Source organism: Taurulus bubalis (genome assembly GCF_910589615.1).
Source record: "Taurulus bubalis genome assembly, chromosome: 4".
NCBI classification, from domain to species: Eukaryota; Metazoa; Chordata; class Actinopteri; order Perciformes; family Cottidae; genus Taurulus; species Taurulus bubalis.
Genome location: NC_136592.1, coordinates 21,188,579 through 21,215,356, shown reverse-complemented (window position 1 = coordinate 21,215,356; position 26,778 = coordinate 21,188,579). Strand labels below are relative to the sequence as shown.

Sequence of the window (26,778 nt, the reverse complement as noted above, 5' to 3'; positions counted from 1 at the left end):
CCCACATTTTCCTAAACTTGAACAATAATTACATGAAAACTGTGCTAGCTATCAAAAAATGCCCAATTGGGCAAATAAACTCCAGACTTTTGTCAACGTTTTAAACTTTAAATCATTTCTCTACGATACATTATGGCGAGTCACTGTGGGCACAAAGATGTATGTTTTTTTGCTCTCTTCAGTCCGAAACCCCAGTCAAGTGAATGGGACAATTTCTCGCCGTTTTTCGCACTTTTCGTGAAAATGGCTGGTCGAATCTCTTAGAAAAGTCATAGCTCACGATTCCCGATCGGGCCGCACGTTTTGATGTATTTTTTACGCATGTGCGGGCAACACTGTGGGAGAAGATACGGTCCAAAGTTTGGCGGAATAAGAAGAATAATAATAAGTAATAATAATAATAACTAGAAAATTTCACAAGAAATTTTGAAAGTGTGGCTACTACTGCCGTAAGACGTCGCAATATGTATACATTACCGGTAGTGAGATGTGTTATTGAGGTAACACATCTCTCAATAACACAATAACCTCAATAACCTCTGCCACCTTCAGAATTATCAGATCAAATGACTTTCTTTGAGAGGGTGAAAAACGTAGTTTTTTACACAATGAAAAAAAAAATCCTTAACCGAAAGCCAAATAAAAAAGAGCCAATCAGACTTCTTCTATGGGAGGAGCCTAATCGGATTCGTTGTGTTGTCCATTTTTCCCCAGCAACAACAGACTCATTGGGTGAAAGGTCGATCCAAGTTGTATCTCCTCACTCACCAACTTTCTGGGGTCAAAAAACGTGCGCGCACACACACGCAGGCGCACATAGACACACACAGTCAATCGTTTTGTGATAATTCTGTGTGTGTGTGTGTGTCTAAGTCTAATGTATGATATATAAGAATGTGTGTGAAACGTTTTTTGTAGAGTTTAAAATAGAGTGTCTTGGATGTCAGCTGACCAACGTCAGTTGGCTCCTCCTGCGTTTGTATCACCGGTTGTCGTGGTGACAGCCCTGATTGGCTAACTTAAAACAGGTGTGACACTGTCACAGAGCAGGAGACTGAACTGTGGATTTAATGAGAAAACAACCTTTCAAACTATTGTATTTGACAGACAACCGTGAATCCCATTACGAAAATAATGACATCATGAGAAGCACAAGACTTCTGAGAACGTTTCCGTCTACTTAAATATTTGTAAGGATTTATAAATGAGAGCGTAAATTCAGTTTGTAAAGTGCTCACGTTTCCGTCATGAGAGAAAATTGTGGTCCGATTTAACATGGAGGTCAATGGAGCAGTTGGCCGGTCTTCATGTCGCTTTCAGGCTTGCTGACAAAACAGTATACATTTGTTGGATTCCACGACGTATGTGTACCACCGGCACAATATTTCCAATGTTTTCATATATAAATTATGCCTCAAAAGTCAATATTGTGGAGTGAATGGCAAAATACAAATACAAAAAGGTTGTTTAGGACACAGCTCTGTAGTGGATTTCTATGTTCCTGAACTTGAATAAAAGCCAAGGGGATTGAATAAGTTCAAGGATTTAGAGATTAGTTTATATTTAACATTAATTAGAATAGGAGGAGGGGAGAGGAGCTCTTTGCAGGGGTCTGGGTGAAAGTCTCTGTGGGTGCAGCTCATTTGCATAAGGCGGGAAAACCGTGGGTGTGGCTCATGAGCGTCTGACAGAGGACGTTATTAATGGTCTAAAATGTCTATTTGTGTGCCTTATTGGTAATATTAGGATGTTTAAACCGTGTCTATGAGTCTTAAGCTTGTTTAAGTGTTTAATAAGAGGAAGCATATGGAAGAAAAGAAGTTAAGAGGCGTTTATTTGTGTCTTGAGACCGGTGTAAGTGTAGGTAATGAAGATGGGCCATTATTCGAGGTAGGGCGCAGAATTGAGTAGGGAGGTGTGGTTACACCAAGAAATAATACTATTGTATTTGACAGACAACCATGAATCCCATCCCATCACGAAAATAATGAAATCATGAGAAGCACAAACAGTCAGGATGTCAGCTGACCAACTGACAGTTCCTCCTGCGCGTGTGTGCGTGTGTGTCACCGTTGCCATGGTGTTCACTGAGAGAGAGACAGGAGAGTTGATTTAATGAAAAAACTAACTTTCAAACTACTGTATTTGACAGACAACCATGGATCCCATCACGAAAATAATGACATCATGAGAAGCACAAGACTTCTGAGAACGTTTCCGTCTACTTAAATATTTGTAAGGATCTATAAATGAGGGCGTAAATTCAGTTTGTAAAGTGCTCACGTTTCCGTCATGAGAGAAAATTGTGGTCCGATTTAACATGGAGGTTAATGGAGCAGTTGGTCGGTCTTCATGTCGCTTTCAGGCTTGCTGACAAAACAGTATACATTTGTTGGATTCCACGACGCATGTGTACAACCGGCACAATATTTCCAACGTTTTCATATATAAATCATGCCTCAAAAGTCAATATTGTGGAGTGAATGGCAAAATACAAATACAAAAAGGTTGTTTAGGACACAGCTCCTCGTGCTCTAGCGATGACATCACAGCTCTAACCTTCCCCACACACACCCATTGTAAACTCTGAAATGGTTCCCACATTTTCCTAAACTTGAACAATAATTACATGAAAACTGTGCTAGCTATCAAAAAATGCCCAATTGGGCAAATAAACTCCAGACTTTTGTCAACGTTTTAAACTTTAAATCATTTCTCTACGATACATTATGGCGAGTCACTGTGGGCACAAAGATGTATGTTTTTTTGCTCTCTTCAGTCCGAAACCCCAGTCAAGTGAATGGGACAATTTCTCGCCGTTTTTCGCACTTTTCGGGAAAATGGCTGGTCGAATCTCTTAGAAAAGTCATAGCTCACGATTCCCGATCGGGCCGCACGTTTTGATGTATTTTTTACGCATGTGCGGGCAACGCTGTGGGAGAAGATACGGTCCAAAGTTTGGCGGAATAAGAAGAATAATAATAAGTAATAATAATAATAATAATAAGCCCGAGCAATAATATGAAGTGCGCTTTGCTATAGGGGTCTATGACCCCTCTAGCTGAAGCCACACTTAATAATAAGCCCGAGCAATAATATGAAGTGCGCTTTGCTATAGGGGTCTATGACCCCTCTAGCTGAAGCCACACTTAATAATAAGCCCGAGCAATAATATGAAGTGCGCTTTGCTATAGGGGTCTATGACCCCTCTAGCTGAAGCCACACTTAATAATAATAAGCCCGAGCAATAATATGAAGTGCGCTTTGCTATAGGGGTCTATGACCCCTCTAGCTGAAGCCACACTTAATAATAATAAGCCCGAGCAATAATATGAAGTGCGCTTTGCTATAGGGGTCTATGACCCCTCTAGCTGAAGCCACACTTAATTAAAGCTAAAATGTAAAAATGTCCCAAATCTCCTGGTTCCAACTTTTAACCATATGATGTGATTTGGTTATGATATGGTTTTTTTTATTACTCTTGGTTGGGCAAAAGAAGACATTTTGAGATGTCTTTTTATTTTATTAAAGTAATCCAAAAATGGGAGCTTTGCTCATGAGTTTAGATTACAGCATGAAACAAAGACGAGGGATAAGAGAGAAAGTAGCTAATATTATGAAGGTACTCCTTCCTAAAACATTTGATCATATTGTATGACAATGCTGTATACCACGGCGACATAATTTTCATGTATTATGTTGTTGGTACGTGTCGAGGCAGTCAAAATGCTTGAAAGAGGTAGGTTGCAGTGTCCCTGATGTTATGAAACAATATTTGTTTGATTCATTCATCCATTTAAAGCATTCCGTTGGGTACACACACACACACACATACACACACACACACACACACACACACACACACACAGAAATGTGATTGGAATTTTCTTGCATGGGTGGAGATGAACTTGGTTCTCCTTCACCTCAGATGGGAAACTTATCCTTCAGCGCAAACAAGTGTCCTAGGATCAGGTACACTTTTAATCAACAGTCACAGAGCAAAGGAGGAAATGTGGGTGGAAATGAACAAGAAGATACGGGTGTGAGGGGCGAGAGCACAGGCTGTATCGCCCCTCCAAGGAGGCCTCTTTCTCACTCCCTCTTAAGTGGCAGTCTTTATTTAGCCATTAGCTTTGTGTAAAATGAGACAGTATCCTTTGTGGATGCCCCTGCTTTTGTCAGCTGTCACGTGCCTATTTATGAGGATCTCTTGTTTGAGGAACAATAAGGACTAAAGGAGCGGGAGGGGGGATGTGGGATGAATGGGGAAAAGGCGGAAAAGGCTGAAGAGAGTTTGCGGTGATGGTGAAAGGAAAGGCTGAAGAGACCATTAAGAATGACCTTCAGTGTGTATATGCGCATAGACGTGTGCATGGCTTTTGAATTAAATCAGTGATGAAAGCCTATGAGATAGATGTGACGAGTGTGCAAGGGGTCGAGGCCGAACCGCCTCAACATTGACATTGAACGGACATTCTCATTTCCTACTGCGCCTCCGCCTGCAAAACGTAGCAGAGATCACATCTGTGAAAACACATTACGAAACCCACCTGCTCCGGCTTCCTCGTCGCAGTATATGATGCATGTGGCCTCGCCAGAAACATGTGAATGTGTGGCAAAAGGAGAGACACAGTGAAAGAAACCGGCTCAGTCTCTAGATGGGGATGAACAGTATTTCATTCTCTTAACTCAGTCTTCTCTCTACAATATGCCGGAGGCGGCAAATAGTTTGCACATTCCATTTTCCAAACACATCCGCTGGTAAATGATGATGCAGGGGAAAGAAAAGCCGCTTTTAATGTTAATTAGACCAATTAACCTTTCTCATTATGAGACTGCTGAGGTGAGTGTCAATATTCCCTAATTCATACCAGCTTTTGCAACTCATTACAGTCAAATAGATGATGCCATAATCATAAAAAATGTGTTCTCTCCTCCATACAAAGAAGCTATGTGTACTTAACGCATTTAGGTTTTTTGCTCTTTCTTTACAAAGGGCATTGTGGAACATTTTATTTTTACTTCAAGCAACAGAGTAATTATTTGCGCACGGTTTTTGTGCACGCATCTTTGGGTTTACAGTCTGCCTCTTTTCCCATCTCACAATTCTTATTTTGAGGCAGCCTTATATGAATGCATACAATCTTCATTGGATTCAAAATCTCTATTCAGCCATTCCGACATGAATGCCAACACTGTTAGAATTGAGCTCCTTTATAAATAAAAAAGGGCAGTGTACTGTAAATGGGAAATAAATATTTCATAGCGCAATTTCCTATTTCGTATTTGCTATTATGAATATCTGTTGAGGCTAGGGGTATGCTCGATGGGTTCTCACACTGTTAGTCAGCCTGAAAGTTGGGTAGCAAAGAGGTCACGGTGAAATTATCTGCTTGCACAAGGGGAGGGTAAAAACGCTGCAATCTGATAGCTGTGGGGCCAAAGAGTGTGGCATAGATAGAGGAAGGGTAGAAGAGAGAGAAGCAATGAAAAAAGACAAACGAGAGGGAGCAAAGAAAGGCAAGATGGGGAGATGTTTATGTTGTGCATTGATGGGTTACACACTTTTTATAGAGCAGTGCCTATAAGGAGCTGCCTGCAAATATATATATTTTGTAGAAATACCTTGTTGCTAGGAAACAATTGGACATATTGGCCCTGTGGCTTGATATGTCACCTTTTGTTGAGAATGTTACCCTGAAAAGCGGCACGGTGCCGGGCTGCACTGTCATGCAATGTCATTGCGAGCGGCTCACATAGAGGCCTAGAAGACTAATATGATTATGCTTGACTGACTGGAGTTGGAAGCACAGTCGGTCGCCATTGTTCCATCACAGCATGGGCAAATAGGCTCCTTTGCTTTAAAGTGTGCTCATGGGCACTCTCACTTACCAGCTGTTGTTCACCGCTCACATATAGACCCCACTCCCCAACAATTGTGCACATCACCAGTAGTCGATGTACAAGCATCAAGGCCCACACTAGAGTAAATACTGAGGTCAAGTAGCTCAGCACACATGAACCAAAGTTTAGACACACACACACACACACACACACAAACACACACACACACGCACACACACACACACACACACACACACACACACACACACACACACATACACACACACACACACACGCACATGTACACAACCTGGCACCCTGTTTAAGAACTCTCTGGCAGTGATAGAGGTGGTGTGATAACATGAGGCCATCTTTCCCGTAATGGTAAGATGTGACAGGGGTTAATCATCAACTCCTGCAAAGCTTACTATGCAAACATCATTGCAAGTTTTTCTGAAAGGAATCACATGCTTCCTGCTACTATGGTCAGCCTCTGTGCACTCATTGAAAAACGTTGTTCCCTCCGTGCGGTAGGAAAACACAGATGGCCAGTTTGTTGCCATGACTAACAGTTGGTGTGACCGGGGTTAGGGTAATCACGGATAGTCCACCCTTTGTCTCTTCGAGCTTGCAGTGGTTTGGAGGAAATCTTGTCCAAAAAATTAGGGTTGCTTGCTTGAAATCTTGATGAATCCATGTGATTGACTGCAAGTTTGAAAACACCCATAGACCAAAACAAGTTTGTCAGCTCGTGTCAGGCTCTGCATTCAGTCCTTTAAAGGAACAGTGTGTAATATTTAGTGGTATCCAGTGGTGTGTTGCATATTGCAACCAACTAAATACTCCTCTGCCCACCCCTCCCTTTTCAAGCGTATTGGGGAACTACGGTGGCAACCAGGAGCTACTCCTATCAATACTCTGTTCTTCTACATGGCTGCATGTTGTGAACAGTTATGTTTACAACAGCAAAGTCACTATGTAATGTATTGCTAGATACAGTGAATACAGCTCGATGAAATTCACTGAGTGCCTTCGGATGATGTTCCCGATATGACGGAGTTTGGTTTTCTGACAACATGTTTCCACAACAAAGCAGCAATAGTTACAATTTGCACATGTATGGTGGTGCCTTTAGTGGCTGACTGCAAAGAGACGCGTTGCTACAGGCACGTTTCTAGCCCAAATTAGCCCATTATGATCTTAACTTTTAGTGTATAAATGAAGAGCATTCTGTTGCTAAAAGAAACACTTTCAGAATCAGTTGGATTTAGTGCAGCACAGTCTGTACCTGTAATAATAATAATTGATATTGGGAATGACATGTTACCCTTCAGTAAGATCTAATCTGTTGTGGAAAGATATTGTAAAGAAGCTGTGAAATGTGTTCACACTTAATCCATTGGGTAATGCAACAGGGAAATTATTGAATCAGCTTTGTCCTTCCTGCAAGGTATATCCCAAACTGTAACACTGCTGGGTAATCTAATATGTTTTCAGGCTCGGGTCGGAATCATTTCTGTGAACAGCTTCACATGGAGAACATGTGTTTCAGAACTTGATAAAGAAACCAGAAAGAATTAAAGCTGCGAGCAGCTGTGAGCGGGTCCTCGCTTATCCCGGCACGTTTGGGGTAGCCGGCGGGTCGCCGACTGGCCTCGGAAGGAAACCAGCCAAACCCATGCATGGCCTCAACAAGCGCAGGGACCAGCAATTCATTTTTAGAGTTCCATCCTGGCATTGCAGTAGAGCTACTTAGGTTTCAGCGTCACTGGCATCCGTCATGGTTCCAAATTACACGGTCGAAAGGCATGCTGGGAAAGACTGTCTCAGCGTTGGTTGGCTAACTGCTGTTTGTGTGGCGTGTCTTCCGGTCTGACTCTTCCTGTTTTGTTTTGTGCGCGAGCGTTACCCAGCATGCAATTGGGCGCTGTCATTTTGATTTAAATCCGATGCTGTTTGGCTGATTTTCATTGGCCAGTAGGTGGCGCTGCGACAATGTGAACATATACTGTGCATCATGTTTCTGTACGTGAAGAGTAGACCAGGTGATTTAAATTGCATGTAAATGGGATGCAGTTTGGTAGATTTAGTTTGGCCAGTAGGTGGCGCTAGTAGGTTACTATGAATATATAAGTATCTTATATTTAAGCAAAAAGGTACCATGTGATTTACTGTTCAGGCTGGTTGAAAGCAGGGTGGAGGATGGCACACACACACACACACACACACACACACACACACACACACACACACACACACACACATATCATGTTTCTCTATGTGAAGAGTAGAGCAGGTCATGTTTAGATGTAAATCCGATGCCGTTTGGCTGATTTACGTTTGCCAGTAGGTGGCGCTATGACAATCTGAACATTTGTCATGTACATGTCCTCAGGCATGGACCAGTATCATGCATGAGGAGTATTGGGGTAATAGCATCATGGATGGAGGAGTTACAACAGCTTTCTCTCATATAGCAGTTAGCTCAAAGTAGGCGCGTCTTTGCGTCCCCGTAAACGTCAATTCCCAAAAGTGAAAACGCGCAAAGAGCACAAGCCATACTCCTGAGGGTCTTGATATCACTTAAGAACAGAATCTAAGTCGATTGTATGAAATTTGGAGGAGGAGTAGTATTTGGCGTAAATGCAAATATATGCTAAAATTAGCATAAATGGGCCGAAAATGGCAAATTGGCCAAAGTGCTGTAGCGCCCCCTATTGTTCAAATCGGACGCCTGATTTATTGCAAGTTAGGGGATGCGATGTGCACATATACCCTAAGTTTGGAGTCGTTTGTCCAAATAGTTTTAATGTTATGAGTGTTTAAAAACAAGACACGCCCTTAAGAGATTGATTGGTCAATATCTCCTCAACGCAATGAGATATCCAAGAAATTTCAATGCAGTATTGTTGATCCAGCTCCAATAATAATAAAGATGGCGGAAAATATTCATAGGCGGACTTTATGGGTCTGAGAGGCTTTTTTGTAGAGCAGGTGGAGATGGACATGTGTGAATTTTTTCAAGTCAAAAAAACATTCTGAGCGAGGGGCGTCGCCAGTCCAACTTGTAGGGGGCGCTAGAGAGTCATTTTTTGGAACTTTTTTCCCCGGCTTTAATAGATCTCTATTTTCACCAGACCTGACAAGTGTTCCAAATTTGGTGAGTTTTTGAATATGAAAAGTCCCCCAAAAAGCAGTCCAAAGTGGAAAAATAAGGATCAGAATAATGAAAAATAATCCTGTGTATTTCAATAGGGTCCTCTCGGGACTGACTCTGTCAGTCGCTCGGACCCTAATAAGAAGAACCCTTTGTATTTCAATAGGGTCCTCTCGGGACTGACTACGTCAGTCGCTCGGACCCTAATAACCCTTTGTATTTCAATAGGGTCCTCTCGGGACTGACTACGTCAGTCGCTCGGACCCTAATAATAATAACCCTTTGTATTTCAATAGGGTCCTCTCGGGACTGACTACGTCAGTCGCTCGGACCCTAATAATCCTTTGTATTTCAATAGGGTCCTACTCGGACTGACTACGTCAGTCGCTCGGACCCTAATAATCCTTTTTATTTCAATAGGGTCCTCTCGGGACTGACTACATCAGTCGCTCGGACCCTAATAAGAACCCTTTGTATTTCAATAGGGTCCTACTCGGACTGACTACGTCAGTCGCTCGGACCCTAAAAATCCTTTGTATTACAATAGGGTCCTCTCGGGACTGACTACGTCAGTCGCTCGGACCCTAATAATAATAACCCTTTGTATTTCAATAGGGTCCTCTCGGGACTGACTACGTCAGTCGCTCGGACCCTAATAATAATAACCCTTTGTATTTCAATAGGGTCCTCTCGGGACTGACTACGTCAGTCGCTCGGACCCTAATTACAGTTTTTTTCTTAAGGTAGTTTTTTTTTTACTAAACACAAAATGTATGTGACATGGTGATTTCTTATCTTTTACAGTATGTTGCTAATTTTCTCATTACTACATATATACTCTACTTCTACTAGCTTACTTATATCAGGTTCTCCCTCTGCTACCTTCCTGCTTTTTTCTTGCTTTCTGTTGCCTTCTCTGTGTTCTTTCTTTGCGCTCTTTCTCTTAGCTCTCCTTTGATCCACCCCCCACTCTCTACTCCTCAGTCAGAGCTACAGGCAAAGTAGCTGGGACATGAAACCAGTTTTGTTCTTTTCTCCAACAGTCTGTTGGGGTCAGAGGTTAGAGGCCCTCAGACAGTGCTCTTTGCTGCCCCCTGGTGCTTGCTATAATCTATAGGAGGAAACTTTCCCCTGTGTGTGAATGTGTTGAGGCTGTGAAAAGTGGAGCCCTGCCAAGACTCCACCTTGAGAGAGAAATAATCTAGCCAAGCCTGATTAAACCCACATTTTTTACTCCTAATCGGGACATTCAGGTGTATAAGAACAAGTCTTTAATTTTTTTAAATCCCTAAAATGGCCTAAAAACAATATTCACTATGGACAGATGCTGAACTTCATTCAGCTGTTTTTAGTAAACATTTGAAATAACTGGTTGGATAATTGGATAATTGTCATTTATTGTGTTTTATTAAGGCTTGAACCTATAACAAGTGTATCAAATCCCTTTCCTCCGGGACCAACTATATTTGTTATGCAGTCCATTTTACTGTGTACTTGGTGCGTGTGTGTGTGTGTGTGTTTAAGATAATAGCAGTCAGTCACATTATGTGTGACCTAGTACATCAAACAAACTGTGTCCTAGAGCAGTGATTGTCAACCACTGTGCCGCGTCACACCAGTGTGCCGTGACAGATCGTCAGGTGTGTCGTGAGAAAATTTCCAATTTCACTTAATTGGTCCAAAAAAATATTATTTAGCTGCCGCAAATAATTTTCCATTGTTGAGCGTCTGAGCCTGCAATATAGTGGCTGGCCTAGTAGTTTCCTATAGAACAGGTATGCACCTTGTTCTGCTATTAAACAAACTAAACGGCCGTATGTTATTGATCGTACACGACAGCTTGTAATTTCTGGGTCGCGTCTACAACTCTTTCCGCCCCGATACGATGCACACAGGAGAGCACACAGTGGACAGAGAGAGCGGCGAAAAATATGTCGCGTGCTTTTCACAATGGGATTTGCTGCTTTAAGCTATCACTATTTTAATATATGAGCTCTCATGTTTAAAGCCCAACAGTTAAGGTATTTGTAGGTCAAGACAAACATCCAACAGGCTGCAGCCTGGCGCTCCATCAATGACGTTTCTGACGTTTCTGAGGCTCTGGAAATATTCTTCCAAAAGCCCGAAAAACACACTCAAGTGACAAAGCCTGCTCACTTTGTGGTCATCATTAAAATAAATGAACACTATGTTTCCTTTAAGTCAGTATTTATCAAACTGGGGCGTATTACAGGTGGGGCGCAAGAGGAAATGCTGATTTTACCGTACGCCGTTAATGGGTCACATGCGCATGTACGACTCGCCGATTCTTGTCATTTCGCCAAAAGCCGATCTTTATTAGATCTCCGTGAGGTTGTCTTTTCTGCTGTTGCGTCGCTCAACATGGAGCATGAATTGAGAACGGCTGTATCAAATCTACCTCGTTTTAAAAAGAGTTGTAGAGGAAAGCAGCTCACTGCAGCCACTATTAATGATACAATGTTATGCTCACACATCTGCACTCATTCTGTTTTTCAAAAAAATAGCTTGTTGTTTTCCACAATAAGGTATTTAGTTGTAACTAAATATTAGCTATTTTTTGTACGGATATAACTTTTTATTTTCATTTTTCTAACAAAGTGGTAACACATTTGTTTTTGTCTGATGGAGCAATCTGGTTTAATTGAAAGTGATTTCAATGTTCTATTATTTATAAAAGCACAGAAGGAGTCACTAGTACTGTGAAGTATTACTTTGTAGTACTGTGAGGTGCCACGATGTAGTATGTCCGTCAGTCGCTCCCCCCCCCTAAAGCTGTAAACCTAGGGGAAACACTGAATACTGTGACATTCTGTAACTTTTTGGGTTGTTGGTGTGCTGCGGGATTTTTTTATTGTAGAAAATGTGCCGCGGCTCAAAAAAGGTTGAAAAACACTGTCCTAGAGGACACACACATTATAGATCATAAAAAAGAGCATTTGCACAAACAGCAATTTATATATGGGCCACTGTTTGTGTCTGTTCTCTGGGAAATCACCAAGTCTGCTTTAATAGATTTCCCACTGACTTGTATCATCTCTACACCCCCAGGTCTGTCTAAGTTCCATCAGGAGCCATCACCTCAGACGGTGCCTGCTGGGGCAGTGGCTCGCTTCGAGTGCCAGATTGAGGGAGTACCCACCCCTGTTATTACCTGGGAAAGGGACACGGTGGCTGTCCCTGAGGAGACAAGGTAACCCTTTGATGTGTTGTTGTTGATCTTAATGTCCTTTTGATTCTATTTGCTCTTCTGTCTATTCATGTTTTACATTTACAATGAATGAACGATGTGATTACGTTGATCAGCTTGTGATTTCAACCCAGTTATTTGGAGTGCATATTGTTATATTTATTCTTTCGTTTGTCTGATACTTTTTTCTTTTTCATTTCCTTATTAATATCCTTGTATTGTCCATTACATAATAACATAATTGAAATGATTGACACGATAAGTCATATGGGAAATAACTAGTTTAATTACAAAAAAAAATATTTTTTTTTGGTGAAATACACAATATGTGGGAAACACACATAGGCTAAGTGAATTCACATGCTACTTTCCACAAATTATCATAAAATGGAAGCACATGCCATACTGAAATTACCTTGTTTATCAGGCTTAGTTAGCTCTGTGTTATTATATTGGTTCCATGCAAACATTCTGATCCATACAAATATTTTTTATCACCACAATACTTGGCCTTAGATTTCCTACTGTAGGTACAAAAGTGTAGTCTTCATATATCATTTCCTTTTATTCGTCAACGCTACACAGGGATTAGTGGAAGGAGGAACTTGTCACTAACTCATAATGTTCCATGATATAGATTATTTTAGATTTACCTGTTGAGGTACAGCAAGGGTTGCTTGTTGATTACATTTATTTTTTGCAGTTTCCTTATACATCCCCCTCATGCGGTTTGTACCCAGCTGTGAATTGAGTGTGAGTAGACTGAGTGTTGGTTGTTGATTATCAATTATGCAATGCCTGTTATGCTTTTTTTCTTTCTTCTTCCTCTTGCTTGGTCTATGCTTCAACACCTTTTTGCGTAGTATCAAAATAAGTTAACAACATGCTAACAGACGTCTGATTGTGGTTATATAAATGTAATTAATGGTGTTTGTTTAGGGATGCAACGATTCATTGGTGTGTTGTTGACTTCCATCAGTCTTTCAGCAAATAGGATGACATTCTCCATCCACACCCTACTAGTCCACCAGTGAAGCGATTGCAGATTACCTCATTCTCTTGGTCAGATAATACACATTGCTAAAGGGTTGCGAAATATACTTTGGGTGATGGTTAATATAAGGTTAATATACGGTTATATATTATATATGGGCAACCCAATAAAGTCTATGTTAATCGCTTTTGCATTTGCATAACTTATGTTTCACAAAACAAATATTTCTGTTGATGTTTGTTAGGTGTTAGATTTGGAAATAGTTGGCTTTCATTTAAACTCAGTGTAAGTAAAATTTCAGAAAAAATATTGTAGAATCACCTTGAGGTTATAGCAAACTGTTCAACAATATCCTGCTGTGCTTTTACAGATGGAGAAAATACGTGTTACATACATCTGCTCCCACATCCTTGACAGATCTCTTTCTGTCAGCTCTCTTTCACAAATAGTCTCATTTACGGGCCACTTAACGATATTGACATTTCAGTGTGACTCTACTGGCTCCGGCGCCTTGAAATTTGTTTCCAGCTTCATTGCACAGGACTATGTGCTAATGGCTGCTGTAGCCCTGCATGACCTGCAAACAGCTCGACGCTTATGAGGTCTTATTGGTGGGATGTGGTTCTCCGACCTCCGGCGTTGTTAATGGCCTCTCACAAAGATGAGCCAAGGGATGGCTGCTACACCACTGTCTTTTTCTCTCTCTCTGTTCTCTCTTGCTCTAATGTGACTTTTTCTCTCTCTTGGGCTCGCTGCCATCTTTTGCTCTTTTTCTTCACTATCAACCCCTTTGCATCCATTCCTATCCCCATTTTTGTCTTCATCCATGGCTCCCTATCTTGCTCTCATTATCTCGTTTTTTTCTTATTGCAGGTTTTACCCATCCACTGCCTCTTTATTCTCCCTTGGCCTTTTTATCACCCCCGCTCCACTCCCTTCCCCTTCCTCTTTTCGAAGCAGCTACCACTGGTCACATTTTGGTGGGATTAATAGGCTGTGATAAAGACGATAAGAGGTTGCACGATGGCCCTGAGGGCGTTAAGTATTGTGTCCAGAACATGACCTCCATAGGAGAGAGGGAAATGTAGACATGTAGGATTAAAGTTGAGTGAGTGAATATCAACAGCACAATTTTAATTTGTACCCAAAAAGATAATATACACAAATGTAATCATGTGTATATACTGTTTACTGGGGTATGCTGTGCTATTATGAATCTTGAGTGGTTGTCTTTGTATAAAAAAATACTTTCATCTTTTTAGTCCTGTAATTAAATCACGTTTTGAGTTGCCTGACTTGTAATTGCAACCTTTCATTAGAGTGGTTGCACACAATAGTCTCTCTCCTAAATAAAGATGGATGGAGTCCTGTGAAGACTCGTCAGGATGCCTGCAGAGTACATTAGCTGTATTTTTCATGCTGCAGGTCACTGAGCCGTTTATTCAGTTGTTTCTCTCTCTCTGTCATTTGCCTCCTGACTCTTTCTCCCTCTGCCCCCTCTCCTCTGTCTCTGTGTAAAACAGGTTCATTTCCCTTCTCAACGGGGTGCTCCAGATTCTGGAGGTGACCAAGGAGGATGAGGGTGCTTACCGCTGTGTCGCGTCCAACTCTGCCAGGAGAGACATCTCTCATGAAGCCAGGCTCACTGTCAACACAGGTAAGGAGCGTTGCTTTGCTTTAGAGTGTTTGAAAAGGCAGCCATGACCCACTGGGTGCTGCCAGCCGTCCTCACAAATCCAATGTGAGTTTGAGGACTAGATGTTTGAAATGTATTAGGTTTTTATCCAGTGCTCACACAATGGCACTCTCTCCCCATGTATTGTGGGTAAATCAGTGTTTGTATATAGTGTTTTGTGGTTTAAACTATAATGCATAATCTCTATTTATATCTTAATTTGTTTTCGGATTGAACGAGCAAAACTGTTTTGCATAACATGTGTGCAGTTTGCATGATTTGAACTGTGATAATAACAACAGGTTGCTATAATACTTAAAGATCCCCTCCAGACATGTTTTTAAGATAACTTAAATACTCTTCTTTGAATAATAATTTGTTACTGATTTCATGTTTCCACATCACACTTGTGTAAGTTGTATTTTGAAGCATTGTTGTCTTCCAAACTTGTTGTGTTGTCACAAATCATTATCGCACACACACGCCTTAAACTCCAATTTAAAGTGAGCGTGGAGAAACTTTCCCTCCTCAGCTGATAAATGTGAATACAGCATTCTATTGTCAAACTCGGCGCATACATCATTCTGCACAGTTAAGGTCAACAATTCAAGTGACGCAAAACACACCGTTTGAGTGGATGATGCTCTATCGTGGATTGCACTACAATAGGAAAAAATGGCTCTGAATACATTTGTGGGTGTTTTGTTTCCTCTGAGTATACCAGAATTGTAACTAGGAATAGGTGATGCTGCTCATATAGATGCTTTCATTGATTGAGGAATTATGTTACTTTCTCTATCTATTCCCTTAAAAAATAACAAGAAAGATGCGGATATAATGGTTGTACTGTGATGGAAATATTGCATACATAGATAGACCGCATAGAGTTACTTGATCTATACTATGCACAAAAATTCCAATGTGTCTGGACTTTTGGTTTATGCACAAATGGCAATAAAAACCTTGAACCTATGATGTGGCTGACGGACCTGGGAAAGTGTGAATAATATAGTTGAATATTTCATTGTTTCCATTAAAAAACACACCCTGGCATCACTTTTCCTGAAACTGGACAGCAGATAAAAATAGTTTTTGACAGAAGGTGAACTACAGCTCAGTTATACATTTTTCAACTCAATTCATTGACTACAATTAGGAAAAGGACAGAGCCAAATTGTTTCTCTTTAGAGATGAGAGACTAAGTTCATCCGGAGGCCACTCTCCTAATTGTTCCCTTAATTAGAACAAAACAAAGTGAAGCAGTTCAGTTACGTAACTACACTTTTTTTTTTAAAGATCTGAGACTTTTCTTTACTTTTCTGTTTGTGTTTGAAAAAAATGCCTTTCTAATGCAACTCACACTTCAGCAACCTTTGCCATTGTCCTTTATGCAATGTTATTGCGGTACATTTCCCTCTCATTTCCTATTAAAAGCATTTCTATTATGCAAAGCACTTTGAGCTCCTGATGTTTTGTATTAAATGCAAGTGCTGTGCATTTACCTCTCATGTCCTTCAGACTTGACACATACAAATTCAAGAAAATAGTGTTGACAGTAGGCTTACACTTTCAAATGAGTCTGTTGGCACTGTTTGTTCGTCTCTTCATCCACAGGCCTCATTCTCCCTATTTGGCAGAAGAATGAAAAAAGCTTCAATGTTTCAATTCAGTAATTAAATATGATCATGACACATACCAAGTTATGCAATTCCGAACAAACCGTCGGGAAACCATTTCTATAAGTATTTATGTAGGATTCACTTAATTGTCTGACTACATAGCATCAACCTCAATTGACTATGATAATAATGATTACACATCTTACCACAGAGAAAAATGTATAAAATCTTCAAAATGTCATGTAAATCAATTGACAATAATACAGCAGCAACCGAATTATGCATGTTGGTGTGTAATAATGCTCCAATCAATTTAATTCAAGGATGTCAATTAAATTAAATGAGTTATGCTATTTACAAAAAAAGACAGATCTTTCAGTCTAGAAGCATTTTACACATTTGATATAAACACCCTTCTCTCTTTAATCAGAATCCCTATAAGGAGTTACATCAGTGGATTACATGCTTTGAATAGTATTGTGAGGTCTGATTTCACCATTAGGCAGCCCACATTAAAGCCATGTTTTATTATCTGCCTCTGTAGCGAGAGATCAGTCAACTGTAATTGGCTGCTATGTGGGAACCATTGTGTCTATTTGAGTCACAGCCTTTGTGTCCTTTAAAAGAAACAAAAAAAGAAAGAAGGTGGGAGGGAGACAGACGAGACCAATGGAAGTGAGTCAGAAATAGGTTTCGGACCTGTGATGTTTTTTACACCATATTTACAGCCACCTACCAGTCACTTACTTTTGACTGAGTTGTTAGCCAATCAGCAGAACTAACGCCATTGACTGGCTTGCGTAGGAACCGAGGAGTAATAATAACAACAATAGAGAGAGACTGTTACAGACGACACTGGCATTGCTATTGAGGCTGCGCTAAAACGATTAAAAGTACCGAACAGTACTCTGCTTTGATGAACATAAAAAAGCATTGAACTAAAATACTCACAAGTACATACTTAGGTACAGTTCATCTGCTTACTTTCCACCGCTGTGTGAATGTAAAACGTTCAGACCACCTGTTACTGACATAATAAAACTTACATATCTGGAGTGGAACATTTTGCTTAAATCCACCGTTGTGTTCAGGGTCTTCAAGTCCTCCAGGTCTATGGTGACCAGGTCGATGTGTTTCTCTCTGCAGTGACGCTGTGCTTCAATCATGTTCTTCAGGTCTAAACAACATGGCAGCAACGTTCAGCAGCTGATGAGATGGCACACAGCCCTGGATTAACAAACAGCATATTTTCTTACAATTTTTATTGATGTTCTAGATATGCATGAAAAAAATCCCCAAGTAACAGTGAAGACCAGGACAAAAAATGTATATGTGGTGTGTACACACACACACACACACACACACACACACACACACACACACACACACACATATATATATGTATATATATATATATATATATATATATATATATATATATATATATATATATATATACATATATATGTATATATATATATGTATATATATATATATATATATATATATATATATATATATATATATATATATATACACTTAAATAAAGATATATGTAAGGATAAAAAATAAAAAAATTAAACTATCCCTTTTGTCCATCCTCGTCTCTTCTCTGGTCCTCTCTGTCAGGCGACTGTTGATGTGATTAACAAATACATTTTACATATGCAACATGTCTTGCTCTGCTCCACTCTGAAGACACTGGCATACAAAATATGTTGTCATGGCAACACGTCATCTGTCGACTTAAAATTACATGCAATTTGGACACGCGACATGTTGAATATTGATACACTTTGACTAAATTATCAAAAGTGCGCTCTGTGTAGCAGCAGGGGTGAAGCTTCAGGGCTGCATTTACAAGCAGCAGCTCGTTGCCTGGAGTTCGCGTTTGCTGCTGGATAGACTAAACTCTTCTTCACCTCCCTGCAGCACGTCTGGGCCCAAGAGCCAAGCAATCAGGAGGCAACGAATGGCCACGAGTAAACGAATGGCCACACCCTGTAACGGTACATTTTACCCTAGCCGCTGTTGAGTCTTTTTAACCTGTTGATCCATAGGGTCAATCGGGGGACCCTTTTATATCAGGAAAATCAATAAAAAATCATGGTATAAATCCCTCCCCCACAAAAAAAACAAACATGTTAGGTATCAAATTAAACATAAAAATCAGGGCTACAATAATATATAATCCCGATGTACAACCTCTAAACACAACTCAAACAATAAATAGGATTAGGGGTTAGGGTTATTAGGGTTAGGGTTAGGGCTTAAAGGGCTACGATGAAATGATGAACATTGTAATACCTAGAACTTGTCTATGAAATCATTTAATCCCTGCGCAGAGAAGAGGCACCGTTACACAGAGTCGCTACGAGTCTGGTCAAGGATGCACTCAAGTAACATCTCACATAGGCATTTATACACAGAGATCAAAAGTAGTGGTTAACAAATGAGCATGTTTCAGGTGGATACTAGAACAAAGGACTAGGCCACCTGTGGTTTAAAGGGTCTTCTTCCTATCCTTAGTTTATGACCTGTCCACAGAAGTGATTGATTACTGGATAACAGTTACGGGAATAGTATACCATTTGCAGTTGACAGAAGATGATTTGCATCAAAGGTTTGTAAGCCACCTTACAAGATACATAGACAAAATACAACTAAGGATAAAAAAATTCCCATTAGAGCCCCCAGAAAGCAATACTAGGAACCGAGCAATAGGGCCGTGCAGCACGATGCACTGAAGGGGCACACGCTTCAAATGGGCAAGGCACAAACGGGCGCTGCAGTAGTAAACTTAACATGTTAAGTCAAATACTAAACTCACAGACACCCTTCCTCCAAGAGGGAGTATGTTTGCCTACCTTGGCACACATGCAAAACATGCAGGCCGTACTGGCATCTCTCCAGCTCCTACGTTTTATTCACAGCTTGGCACCGTAGCGTGAGCACGGCACGTGAGTTCTGAGTATGTACGGAGGCGTTTATACTATTCACTGTGCACTGCATTCATCTTCGAAACGCCACAAGGCGTGCAACAAAATGTACTGTAAAGAATCAAAAAGACAACGAGTGAAGCCCCTAGACTGTCTATGTAACTGGCGAAAGCCATAAACTAACCTCCACAAAGCCGGGTAGGGATTGTAGTTATCTGTAAACTCCTATCTCATATTAATGGACTACTTTATTGTCTTTGTACAAGCCCTGTATAGAAAGAAGTCAAGGATTACATGCATTATACAGAAACAAAGGTTGAATACCCGGTAAACTATTTGATTTGGCTGGCAAAATATGTATTTAATACTTAAATTAAGATTTTTAAGACAACCAGTTTCTAAAGCATCCCTAGACATGTACATAGTGTTTTTATCAGTGAACTACTTGTCACTTGTCACGTCAAGTTACAACAATTGAGGTGCACGACCTCATGCCGTGATCACAGCACGCCTAGCGCCAGCTTCCCTACGGCGAGAATAAACTAAGCTCAAAGCAGGGGATGGTGCCACCTGGAGAAAGAGCAGGTAGAAAACATAACACACAACAGCACAGCAAGTAAAACCGGAATATTAACTGTTTATTTGACAGTTTTTTTCACACCTCTGATGACAAGGAGGCTGCTGTTTCAAGGCTTTTCCCCCTTGGTGCTTTTCTTGCTGTTGTTGAACCCAAGAAATAAACTACTTCAGGCTCTATTGCAAGTCATTTCAAGTGGCATATGTCAGATCTAATGCCACCTCTTCACTCGCTTGCGCTTCACAATCCTATGAATAAAATACCTCAATACCCATTGACAGCTTGATGTTGAGATACTCAAGTCCATGTACTTAACAAGCACCCTAGCTGCTTTAAATGTCTAGTTTATGTTCTTTTCCATTACTTCTTTACTTTACCCTCAGTTTTCTACATGCTCTATGCCGACACCCATCATATCCACATTCGACCCCTATGAAATTCTCCCAAAGGTGGACTGACAAACTTGAGCGCCTAAACAAGGATTTCTGTATGTAATCTCAAGGTTTCATTTATAATGTGTCTACAAAAGGCCAAACCTTACTATGGAGCTCAATAGCATGATGTGCTGCTAAGACTGTCTAGTCTAAGGGGAATGAATGGAAGTGAGGCTCTCTAACGCCAGCTGTATGTTGGAGACTAATACAAAACAAATTGTTTGTGGTGCCTTCAACCCATAAACAATATGTCTTGAATAACATCTTTAGTTGCTAAAGAGCAGAGATGTGCCTCAATTCCATCATTGAGGCCGTTTTATCAACTGACGAGAATTATTATTATTTCTTTTGCGTTCTCTTTTTCTCTTCCCCTCTCGTTCTCGTGTCACAAACCCCTTTGTGCGTTATCATGTGTCTCTTGCCACTTCGAACTATCACCTCCTTTCTCTATCACACCATCTCCTCTCAGTCAACCATTTGGTGCATTTATTCATGGTAATGTGCAATAAGTATACAGCCTGCTGTGTCAGATATGCTCAATAAAATGTATAATAAGGGCTTCAGGCCCTTTCTCCAGCAAATTCTCTCACATCAAAACCTCTCAAATCAAGATTTCCTATTCAGGTCATATTCACCATCCACTAAGAATTGGTTTCAATCAGATACAAATTAGCTAGCTATAGGCTGTTTTAATGATGAAGTGACTTGCTGTGGTAGTTGTAGTAGAAACTAGCCGCTGATCTAAAGGGCACGTCTGCAAATTGCTAACAGAAATCAGTATGCAGGTTATTACCTGCAATTCTCTTTGTAGATCAGAAAGTCACTTCTTCCTTCGGCGGCTTAATCATCTTTTGTCTCCAAAATTAGTGTTTTTTCGTCTTTTTAGCAGCTAAGATTAAGGCGCAAATATTTCTGCGTTTCATCTTGTTTTATTTTTATATAAAGTGTTGGATTCCCTGTCTGCTAAGTCTCCACCCCCGGTTTCCGCCCACTGCCACGCCCCCCTCCTTCATCCCAGCTGTTGTGCATTGCCTTGATCACCGGCAGGTGATTTAGGGACCACTGCGTACCTGGCTCATTTGTCAAGTTGTTCCAGTTCCAGTCTGGTTTGCTTCTTCAGGTGAGAGTAGATCACAAGAGCGGTTGAGTTGCCTTCCCGACTCTGGAGCGGAATCAGTCTGGCGTGCTTCTCATCTTCTCCCCGAATCCCCAGGAGCACACCAACCATGTTCGCCTGGTTTTGCAACGGCTGTTGGAGAATCAGCTCTTTGTGAAGGCTGAGAAGTGTGAGTTCCACGTTACATCTGTGCAGTTCCTGGGGGTCTTTATCGAGGAGGGTCAGGTGAGAAAGGACCCCGAGAAGCAGTAACTGAGTGGCCGGTGCCCACTTCAAGAAAGAAGCTTCAGCAGTTTCTGGGGTTCGCCAATTTCTATCGTCGGTTCATCCGGAACTACAGCGAACGGCAGAACCACTGACACGACTCACCTCTTCCAAGGTCCGTTTTTCATGGACCCCAGAGGCCGACGGGGCTTTTCGTGCCCTCAAGGATCGGTTCGTCTCGGCCCCGATCCTGGTCCACCCAGACAAGACCCGCCAGTTTGTCGTCGAGGTGGACGCCTCGGACACCGGAGTCGGAGCTGTACTTTCCCAGCGGTCCGCTTCCGACTCCAAGCTCCATCCTTGTGCCTTCTTCTCCCGCAGATTGTCCCCGGCGGAGAGGAATTATGACGTTGGCAACCGCGAACTGTTGGCGGTCAAGTTAGCCTTGGAGGAGTGGAGGCACTGGCTGGATGGATCGGTGCTTCCCTTCATTGTATGGACCGACCACCACAATTTGGAATATATCCATTCGGTGAGACGCCTCAATTCCCGCCAGGCCCGCTGGGCTTTGTTCTTCACACGCTTCAACTTCACCATCACCTTCCGGCCAGGGCACAAGAACACCAAGCCGGACGCACTCTCCCGTCAGTTTACTCCGGGGGAGGGAGGTTCTACTCTCGACACCATCCTGCCCGCCTCGTGCGTGCTGGGTGCAGTCACCTGGGAGATTGAGAGGGTGGTACGTGAGGCCCAGCACACTCAGCCTGACCCCGGAGGAGGTCCCCCGAACCGCCTGTTTGTTCCTGAGGCCGCCTGTTCCCAAGTCCTGCGGTGGGCCCACGAGTCCCGTCTTTCGGGCCACCCGGGCATCCGCCGAACTATAAGCTGGCTCCGCCGCATCTTTTGGTGGCCGTCTCTCGAGGAGGATACGCGTTCGTATGTGCTGGCCTGCACTACGTGCGCCCGCAACAAAGCTTCGCATCGACCTTCCGTGGGGTTACTCAGACCACTTCCTGTGCCCCAACGCCCGTGGTCCCATATCGGGGTGGATTTCGTTACTGGTTTCCCTCCATCTGACACCAACCAGTGACCAGTTTTCAAAGGCTGCTCACTTAATTCCCCTGCCCAAGCTTCCATCGGCCCGTGAAACCGCCGATCTGCTAGTTCTACATGTGGTGAGGCTTTATGGCATCCCGGCGGACATAGTTTCGGACCGCGGTCCTCAGTTTTCGTCCCAGTTGTGGAAGGCCTTCTGTCACACCTTCGGCGCCACGGCCAGCCTCTCCTCAGGATTCCACCCACAGACTAATGGCCAGACTGAGAGGATGAACCAGGAGCTCGAGGCCATCCTCAGGTGTGTGACCGCCACCAATCCCTCGTCATGGAGCCGTCACCTTCCGTGGGTCGAGTACGCCCACAATTCCCACACCTACTGCCACCGAGCTGTCCCCATTTGAGGCCTCTTTGGGTTTTCAGCCTCCCCTTTTCCCCAGCCAGGAGGTTGAGGTTGCCGTACCTTCGGTCCAAAGCAATGGCCGTCGTTGTAGGCGCGTGTGGAGAGAGACTCGGGCCGCTCTACTTCGCACAGCAGAACAGAACAGGAGATCGGCGAATTGACGGCGTGCCCCGTTCTCGGATTCTTGATCCGGGGCTCATTAGAGACTACCATCGACAGAACCCTGGTAGATCCGGTGGTTCGCCAAGAGGCTCCCGTTAGGGGGGCGGGGGGGTGGGGGGTACTGTTGGATTCCCTGTCTGCTCGTAAGTCTCCACCCCCGGTTTCCGCCCACTGCCACGCCCCCCTCCTTCATCCCAGCTGTTGTGCATTGCCTTGATCACCGGCAGGTGATTTAGGGACCACTGCGTACCTGGCTCATTTGTCGGATTGTTCCAGTTCCAGTCTGGTTTGCTTCTTCAGGTGAGTGGATCACAAGAGCGGTTGAGTTGCCCTCCCGACTCTGGAGCGGAATCAGTCTGGCGTGCTTCAAGAGCATTGACTACAAGAGCGGTTGAGTTGCCCTCCCGACTCTGGAGCGGAATCCGTCCGGCGTGCTTCAAGAGCTTCCTTTACAAGAGCGGTTGAGTTGCCCTCCCGACGCTGGAGCAGGGGAGGTGGATCTCCTGTGTTCGCTGGACATTATCGTTGGTATTAGTTAGTCTATTCGTTGTGTTTTGTTTTGTCGCAATAAAGTCCGCCCTTGGAACTTGAACTGCTGCGTCCGTGCATTTGGGTCCTCAACACCACACACCCTCTAACATAAAGGTGGAAACGATTTCTTGGAGTATTTCATATTGGCAATTTACACGTGTCACGGTAATTGGTCAAAGATGGGACACTACCAAAGCCATATAATCAGATTGAATTGCCATTTTGTTTCACATCATTGGTGAGGAATGAAGTATTTGAATTACTGAGAAAAAAAGCAGATGTAGGACGCCGTTCAGAACCAGGCTGATACCATCTCTCATACAGCCGAAAGATTCAAACGGGCAACTTTCCAGCATCTATCCCAAAATCAATTAAATATTTCACTGTCCACAATACCAAAGTATACACTTCTTTTTTTTCTTATAGGCTCTACCGAAGCCCTGAATGGAGTTGCCATTGTTTCACCCCCTCAGAATGCAACAGTCGTGCTCGGCCGTCCCGCTGTGATGGAGTGTATGGCACAAGGCCAGCCGAAGCCACTAGTGTCCTGGAGCAGACAAGGTAACGCTCGCAAATGCTCTTTTCTTTTCGTGGTTCTCATCCTGTCTTGTGTGTTTTTTCTTTTTTTTTTTTTTTACTGCGTCTGTGCACTTACATTCATTATCCGTGTCGCACTATCTATCTGTCTCTCACACAGAAAGAGCAAATATAAGTCAGGATCAGCTTTGCGTGCCTCTGGCTCTAAAGTTGTTGTTTTACTGATGAGAGCTGTCTCCTCCCAACTCGTCCTCTGTTGTTCTATTGTGCATTGAGTCATGCTTTACATAAGATGATTTGTCACGTTAATTAATTCACTCTGCAGCTTTCTCTCTCTCACTCACTCACTCACTCACTCACACACACACACACACACACACACACACACACACACACACACACACCGTTTTAGTGGTAATAAAGTATTAAAACATTAAGTATAGTATGTGGAACTATTGGAATTCCTTTGGCTCGTGATTTATCAACATCTAGTGCTGCATCTAAAATTCTTCCCACATTAGCATTTAACATTTCACTCTTCAGGGAATTATACATTGTATCAAAAACTGCAGTACAATATTGCAGGTGGTCATGTGCAATGAAAAAGGTATAGCTTGTGCTCAGTCACTATTTTTTTTGATGTGGCATAGTACGATAATTCACCTTGTAGGGGATCATTCTATGTAAAGCATCCAACAACTGCACAAAATGGCGGGCAAACTAAATAGTGATCTATATGGTGAATAGTGATGGACCAACACAGACACCTCAGTCAACCCAGACTAAAAGGTCACAGAGCCATCTGTTGGCCAACCTGTGTGATTACCTCTGCTGCCTCTCTTTTGTGCTGTTTCTCAGGCAACTGAAAGCCTGAGAAATTATCTTCACTTTTATCAGGACCAATTCCTTTCTTCTGTATGATTTGACACTCTCCTGTTGTTCTTTGTTGCATTCTTCTTTGTTCAGATGGAAAGCCCATTTCTACGGATGTGGTCGTCCTCGCAACAAACCTGGTGATTAGGGTAACAAGGCGTCACCATGCCGGCGTCTATGTCTGCAGGGCCAACAAGCCCAAAACAAGAGAATTTATCAATGCTGCTGCTGAGTTACATGTGCCTGGTAGGAGATATGTTTTGTTCTGTATATATTTTGACAAATTAGACATTTCTGAGCCTAGTCTCTGTCACCAGCTTACCCTTAAACAGAAAATGTGCCACCTTTTTATGTTGGATGTCCAATCAGTGCTCATGCCACAGAAGAAATTAAAAAAACACTGTGTGCTATATTGACTGCGGAGCGGTGCCTGCTGTACCTACCAGGATGCATTGAGTTTAATCTGCAAGTTTTCTACTTTGGCTAAATAAATAAAATAAACTCGCAAATATTCTTACTTCTAGGTAGAAAAATACAATCCTCGGAATAAAAGTCTCCAGCACACGTATTTCCCAGTTATGAGGAACAATGTCTTGCATGGTCACACACATTTCTCAGTCTTGGGCGTGTCATCGGCAGTAGTATCCAACAAAAACTCTCTACGCGGACATTCTTGATAGCAGGTCTGAAGGATCCCCACTATCCATATCCTCCCTGCTGCAGCTGCAGCCTTGAGTGGCCTCCCGCTGAAAATCAGTCAGCCAAAACACTGTGAGATGCACACTGTAATTATCCTTATCTGTAACATCCTCTGCACACACATATTTAGGGATGCCATTTTCGTCAGTGGAAACACAACACAAGCCTAGAAAAGCAAGTTTTTGAAGAGCATTGCTCCCGACACAATATCTGTGGGGTGTCCCTTTCATATTATAGTGCACATAATCCGTGCTCCCTGTAAATCCCCCTGGATTTGTTTCCTGCTTCCAACAGCCCCTCCAGTGATCCTCCAGCCCCCGGAGACAGTGTCCCTCTCCAGGGGAAACACAGCCAGGTTTGTATGCAACAGCTCTGGAGAGCCTCCTCCCGTCTTGCACTGGCTGAAGGATGGTCAGCCCATCAAGTCATTTAGACGAGTGAAGTATCAAAGCCCCGGAGTCCTGCTCATCAACCAGCTGGCACTGGAGGATGAGGGCTACTACCAGTGCATAGCCGACAACGGGCTTGGCACGGCCTGTGCCACTGCCAAGCTGACGGTCATTGTGAGGGAAGGTCTGCCAAGCCCTCCTCGCTACCTGTCTGCCACGCCCTCCAGCACAACTGCCCTGCTCATCTGGGAGAAACCTGAGTACAACTCGGACCAAATCATCGGCTACTCTGTACACTGCCAACGCGCCGCAGGTGTGTCTCTATTTGTGTGTGTGTGTGGCAGTACAGTAAGCATGTCCACA

General features: G+C 42.6%; 1 protein-coding gene across 1 annotated transcript in view; it reads left to right on the top strand.

Moving 5' to 3' along the window:
• The window catches only part of igdcc4 (immunoglobulin superfamily, DCC subclass, member 4), a gene marked incomplete at both ends in the record, with an annotated part of 84,803 nt that overhangs the window by 47,673 nt on the left and 10,352 nt on the right, over nt 1-26,778 (top strand). Inside the window, 5 exons of the mRNA XM_079216619.1 lie at nt 12,071-12,212; nt 14,727-14,860; nt 24,344-24,478; nt 25,421-25,573; nt 26,321-26,728. Coding sequence (XP_079072745.1) covers nt 12,071-12,212; nt 14,727-14,860; nt 24,344-24,478; nt 25,421-25,573; nt 26,321-26,728 — 972 coding nt within the window. The remainder of the gene's footprint in view (nt 1-12,070; nt 12,213-14,726; nt 14,861-24,343; nt 24,479-25,420; nt 25,574-26,320; nt 26,729-26,778) is intronic.